Source organism: Oryzias melastigma, linkage group LG9 (assembly GCF_002922805.2).
Source record: "Oryzias melastigma strain HK-1 linkage group LG9, ASM292280v2, whole genome shotgun sequence".
Taxonomy (NCBI): Eukaryota; Metazoa; Chordata; class Actinopteri; order Beloniformes; family Adrianichthyidae; genus Oryzias; species Oryzias melastigma.
The window spans coordinates 4,850,647-4,857,186 of NC_050520.1; the positions used below are offsets into that span (position 1 = coordinate 4,850,647).

Genomic DNA, 6,540 nt, shown 5'->3' on the forward strand with positions numbered 1-6,540 from the left:
TATTTAATTTAATATTTACAAAATTTATATTTCTTTCAAGTTTATTCTTTGTACTTTGAATTTTTAAATTGTTTTCAAATATTTTTCTTCACATTTACAAAGTCTACTTTTCAAATTTACTATCTGGTTTTCATTCACTTTAAGCTGATCCTAATATAGACCCATAAATGACTTTAAATAAACAAATGAAGCATTTTTCAAAGATAATGAGAAGAAAATTCTAATCTTTTCACTTCCATCTCAGGACTGCGCTCATTTGTCGTCGCCTTCACTCCCGCTGGGGCTTGATTACCTTTCTCGGGGTGCTGCTGTTATTCGCAGCAGCTGCCATGAAGATGGAGGCGTTCTTCTTGTGCAGACGCATCAGTTAGATGCTGTTCCAGAGATTTCTCATTCTATCAGACTGAATGAGACACAGACGTGCACAGAGGTGAGACGGTGATTGCTTCACTCAAATTAATGAAGAGAACATTGGGTTTTGTTTCTCTTTCAAATAGGCATTCTTAGTATCTTGGTAGTAATTTTGCTAATTTATTTATAGAAATAATTTAGTTTTAATATCATAATTATATTTTCAGTTTATTGTTGTTGATAAAGGTGGCTTTTATAATGCCTGCTTGTTAAAGCTTCTTTGTTTAATTCAAGAAAAGATTTATTCCAGATTTTTATTTATTTATTTATTTATTTTTTGCAACGTTTAGATATTAAGTTACATTTGGGTTGGGTCCGAATTGCCTCACTACTTACTGCAGCATAAAGGGCATACAGCATGTTGTAAATATGCATTTTAAATGCATCATTTACACACGAATCTTGGAGACATGAAAAGAATCTCACATCACATTGTTACGTGATTGCACTTTTGTGTGTATGTAACAAGCGATTTTTGCGGTGTTTAGTTAGTTTTAAACTGTTGTTATTTTAAGTTGTGCATGTGTATTTTGTATTTTAATGTTTTAATTTTTGTACAAGTGAATACACAAGTTCAAGCATACAAAGTTATGCACAAAATATATTGTATGAGATACAAACCAAGAATTACGCACACACAAATCCTCTATTTTCTCTCCACACAAACGTTCTTCCTAAAGTGTTCATATTTATTAGGTTTTTCTTGGGGGTAATCAGTGATACGGCATCATAATTGCTTTTAATATATAAAAAAAACAAGCAGTAACCATGGTGTCCAAAGTACATTAAAATCCATAAAGTCACACATTAAAATTTTAGTAGTTATGGAGTGGGGAGAGAATTAGACGTGGTATATAATTCTGAAATTCCTGGAAATTTCCCAGAAGTCTCTGCGAAAGCCTAGCATGGAGATTGGCAAATATAGAGAACAATGCATTAAATTTGAACATTTTTTTTAATATGTATAACATCGTTTAAAATGTATATAAGTAGATTTTTTTAATGAAGCATTTAAGTTTTTCTTTATCAGAATGTAATAAAAAATCTTTGCAAAATGTTTTTATTTATTAAGTTTTTACTTTGAGTAATCGGAGAAATCAAAAAAATAAACACGTGAGCATTTGTCCAAATCACCCAAACCCCATTAAAATCTATGGTAATGGGTAGTTCTATGAAGTCTTTAGGGGTTAGGGAGTGAATTTGATCATATGGCCTTAGTTTGTGTTCATGTTTTGGTAAATTGCTATGGCTTCATTAATGTTTTTTGCTTCTTAAAAGACATCCATGGAGCTATAAAGGGTTTTAATTAACTTCACTTAAGAAATCCTGACCCAACCCTCATCTTTGTGTTTGCCTCAGCAGGCGTGTGATCCAGCTTCTCGACTCACATGCATTGATGACAAACTTCTCCTCATCTTCATCCACCTCCTGTCAGTTGTGAGGATCTTCAAAGCAGAGTTTCCCCCCATAGTGAGGACTGCAAAAGTGACACCATGCGGCACATTCACGTGGAGCTGGCCCACAAAAAGGCCCCACTAGAGCTTCCGGCCCAGGAGGGGGACCTGCCTCCAACTGCGGCCCCGACGAACGGCCTCGACCCCGGGGTTCGAGCCGGGGCGCTCAGACATTTGGGTCAGGAGGAAATGCGCTTGCAAAAAGTCTACCAGTTGTCCATTTTCTCGCAGATGGGGGGGTTCTCTACCTCTGCGGGATCGTACAGCGACGCCCAGCAGAGGCAGCAGAGAAAGAGGGGCGCCGAGGAGCCACAGCTGACTCACAAGCGCTCCCACCTGGACGGCTCCTCGGACGGGCCGGCGCTGGAGGGAGGGGTGTTATGTGGTTCAGCTCCAGCTCTCGGGATTGGGATGGGGTTAGCGACGGAGCCAGGGGAGCCCGGGTCCCCGTATTCTTACATGCAGTTGGAGTCTGAGGGGGGGCTGTCTCCCAGATCTCCCCCTCTCTCCCCAAGCCACAACCCTTCCCGGCGCTCCTCTCACTGCAACCGCGACGGTCCAGTTACCGACGCTTTCGCCCCACTTTCTCCTAAATCGCCCCCCATGTGTGACCAGGGCCATTCTTACTCCAGCTCAATCAGAGCCGAGACCACCAACGGGAGCCGCACGCCCACCCACCACATAGGAAGCCCTGTGCATGAGGGCTACACCACCAGCTCGTCTGGAGGTCAGCCGACCCCCCACCTGTACGAAATGCCCACATACGAGTCTCCAAACCCCGCCAGCCCCACCAGTCCTCCAGGTCCCTTCTCCCCCCCACACCACACAGAACTGCAGGAACCAGGGGTGGCCACCGAATGGGATGCTGGACTTGAATCTTCCCCGCCCGAGCGAAGCGCCACCTCCACCGGCATGGCCTTCTGGGAGAAGACCCCCTGCAGTAACGGGCACCGTCTATTCTCTGGGGGCCACGTCGCAGCAAAGAAGAGACTGCTGTCGCCCAGCGACACCACCGACTCCTGCTCGGAGGACGAAGGTCCCTCCACGTCTAAGAGAAGCCGACTGTCGCTGCTGGCTTCAGGACCGGGCCCGGCGTCGTGCCGCAGCACTGATGCTAAAGCCGCTCCGTACTGGAACCACCTGCTGCCCACGGCGCGGGACAGGCCTAAGGTCAGAACGCTTTACTTCTTGTTATATTGATAGACAGAAGATGTAAAATAACTGTCGATCTACTTCATGGGGAAAAATGCAAAAATTAGATTCTCCTCAACTTTAGATAAAAAGAAAAAAATTGGAACTGCAGCATCTTAAAGGATCTACAGGTTTTCTACCGTTCTATTCCCCCCAAAAAAGTGCGTTTGAAAAGCAAAAAATGAAATGTTTTCTTAAGAAAGTTTTGTTTCAGTGAGACTTAGGCTTGTAAAAAAGAACCCTGGGATTCCTGAAGTCAGGTTTGAGGCCATCTGGGTGACAGCTGAAGCTCGACTGAATTTGGCTCATGTGACAGAAAAACGATCCTCAATTAAAGCGTTTTAGTGGCTCAACCAAAGACCCGTCCCGGACCCGTCTGACACGAGGTGTGTCTACCTCTTTAATGCAAAAAGTTGAAATAGTTCATAGTTAACACAAAAGAGAATTTGAAATTCAGTTCATCTGGTGCAAAATGATCAAGAAAACGATCAAAAAGCAGAGACATTTTTTTATTTTCTATTTTTTTTTAAATTATTAACATTGGATAAGATTGTAATCAAGCAAGCAGATATATTAAATTTGTAGTTTTCTTTTATTTATACGCATGTTGCTCTCTAATTTAATAAAAAGTCTTATGAAGGCAAATGAAAAAAACAAATCTTCCTCGCATCACTTTAAAAAAAAATAGAATCCTTTTTCTGCAAATCAAGGTTTAAGTGTTAAATAATTTAGTTTGACCTTGTTTTTGTGGGATTCTGGTTAAATTAAAACCTCTCCCTGATAATCCAAAAATCTCCTCTTTCTGTATTTTACTGATTACTGAGTTTGATGTTTTTATGAATGTCTCAGTTTTTTTAAGCTAAATTTCATGATATATTTTATGAGGAAAATCAACCTGGACATTATTCTTGACTAATAATGTTATTATCTATAATGCTGTTTTCAGATTACTAAAGGAAAATTAGATTTATTCACAATTATTATTTTATTGTTTAACACAGTAGAAACCAAAAACAATTTTCAACAACATTATGTTGTTTTTTGTTAAATAAATAAATAGAAATGGATGAATACATTTTTTTTAAAGTGGTCAAATTTGACTCCTTAGGTTCTCCAGTGACACTAGTGCCAAAGCTGACTTCACTGACTTTAACAGTCAGATCTGACCACTAAGAACGTAAAGCCTTTTGACAAAGAAAACGTAGTAAAGTTATTGTTTCAGTCGGGATGTTCAAACCTCTGCTGGCCTTTGATTTCCAGGCTGAAGCATAAACCAGCGTGAATGAACGGCTCATTTTCACACCGTGCTGGAACAGGCACAGCAGCTCCAGAATAAAACCCATTGAGGGGGGGGTCCATTGTTCCTGACGCGGGGGTGCTGCGCGGCACACAAACGCTGGGATGTATACATACAAATGTATAGACGTACATCGTGCTTGAACTGGTTCTGGAAGTGAATTTCTGAGCGTTGGAGGACCAGAAACGCTTTTAGTTTGAGTTTCAGACTGAGGAGAGGAGGTCAGGAGAAGAAGGGGAAAAAGGTGAAGAAATGATCCAGGAAGAAGCAAAGATAAACAGTCATGGATGATAACTGAGTAGAGGTTAGGAGTCAAAATGCTGCCTGTTGATTTAAGACGATGTGAAGATGAGTTGAGAAGCTGACGAAGATCTGGAAGCTCTAGAGAGAGCTGCCACTGTACAGATATGTCAGCCGTGAGCAAAAGCTTTGCGAGTTGCTTGAGTTCACCAAGTGACCGATGGGTAACCTTTACGATGAATGGAGGCCTGGAAATGGGAAATGTTTTTGTGGGTGAAACTGCATCTAGTGGCCAGCGTTCAGTAAGTAAGATTCCCCTCAATTACACTGCAAAAGTGCCACAGAAATACAATGCTGTGTTTTTGTTTAAATGTCCACTAAATGTCTTAAGTAACTTAAAAGCTGGTTTATCATCACTGTTCTCTCTTTTGTGGTCTTATTTCAGAGCGCCACAGACTGCAGCAGACCCGGGAGGCGCCTCAAGAACGGGCTTCGGCTGAAGAGGTGAGTTCTCTGTCATACGACCTCACGTATGTTTCCTTTTGACTAAGTCGAGTATTTTCTTAGACAAATTTAGACGTAATTAGAAAATAATTTCTCCTCTGATGGCAAATGTTGTCATCCAAAGAACTTTGTCCCAACCAATCATGACTGATATTTTTATAGGAAATTTTGTGGAAAGTATTACTTTTAATTAATATTTAGTCTTTGAAGTCATAATTCATCAATAAATCTCCATTTAAACAAAAAATAAAACTAATTGACATATTTCTTTTTCCTAAAAACTTGGAAATAAAAACATTAAACTTGAACAATAAGATTCCTCTAGTTTTCTGTAAACTCATTGGCATATCAAAGCTGGATAAGAAGAATTCAATTCAGTTATTAAATATTTCAAAATATGATTTTTAGGAAATAAAAATCTGTATTATTTTGTCAATTTTACTTTTAATCTTTTCTGTTCGACTCATATAGGATTTAAAGTCTTGTAATAGGAAAATGATCCTTAAACTACAGTGTTGCTATGGAGATGCATCATAACAAATACCCCATAAAAACATTTAACGGAACAAACTTGTCAAAAAAATATGACATTTTGTGAAAAGTAAATCTAATCAGATACTATAAGCTGTTGATTAAATGTAAAAATAGAGATATGTGTTTAGGATATACATTGTGATGAGACTGGAGTGTTTGAACAAATGGAGACTCCTTTAGTTTGGTGAGGACAAAATAAACCTTTTTATTTAAGACTTTAAAAATAATAATTGGTGTTTTCAGCTTTTATTTTGATGGGGACTAATGTAAAGAGAGCTACAGCCTGATTAAGCTGGGTTTTTAAAAAGACAAATAAATAGACTTATTTTAAGTAAATTTATGTAAAAATACACACAATTGGAATTATTTGGAACAAATTAGTCATCAAAAGTCTAAATCTGTAATCTTTTTAATTAATTTTGATTTAGGTGCACATTTATTTTTTTTCTTTTAATAATTTAACGTGGTTGAGTTTTTGTTTCTATTTATCACATTGTAGAAAATCTTCACGACACTCAGAGCTTGATTAATATTGAAGTTCTTAAAAAGTGGTTATCGTTTGATTTCATCATTAACATTTTTTAGCTTCATTCATATTTTTGAATAGGAATAATAAACAGATTTTGAGCCTCGCTGTGATCGTGAAACTCAGTTCTACTTAAACTGACTTTGCAAAATAACAGAAAACGGAGATGAAAGCCTTTTTTCTACTGAGAGGTTTCTGTGTCAGAGGAAGATTCTCCATCTGTGATTTAGTGGTTGTGATAAACTCTGTGTTTTATTGATCACTAACCATCACTGTTCACATTCAGCCGGCAGCTTCGCAGCGGAAGGCAGACCGACGCCGGTCGCTCCCGACGCTCCGGTTGGCCCTCGTCTTCCATCAGCAGGTCACTTCTTGGCAACTTT

At 39.1% G+C, this 6,540-nt stretch overlaps 1 protein-coding gene across 5 annotated transcripts in view; it reads left to right on the forward strand.

Annotated features, from left to right (window-relative positions):
- LOC112148420 (protein FAM214B) overlaps positions 1-6,540 on the forward strand; it is a 31,056-nt gene that overhangs the window by 19,882 nt on the left and 4,634 nt on the right. For 4 of the 5 annotated variants that reach the window (XM_024275525.2, XM_036213482.1, XM_024275527.2 and 1 more), the window contains exons 3-6: positions 245-430; positions 1,774-3,035; positions 5,039-5,097; positions 6,444-6,540. In XM_024275525.2, coding sequence (XP_024131293.1) covers positions 1,905-3,035; positions 5,039-5,097; positions 6,444-6,540 — 1,287 coding nt within the window. In that variant the 5' untranslated portion in view covers positions 245-430; positions 1,774-1,904. Of the gene's footprint in view, positions 1-244; positions 431-1,770; positions 3,036-5,038; positions 5,098-6,443 lie in introns of all 5 variants that reach the window. The other variant, XM_024275526.2, reaches the window with a different exon arrangement.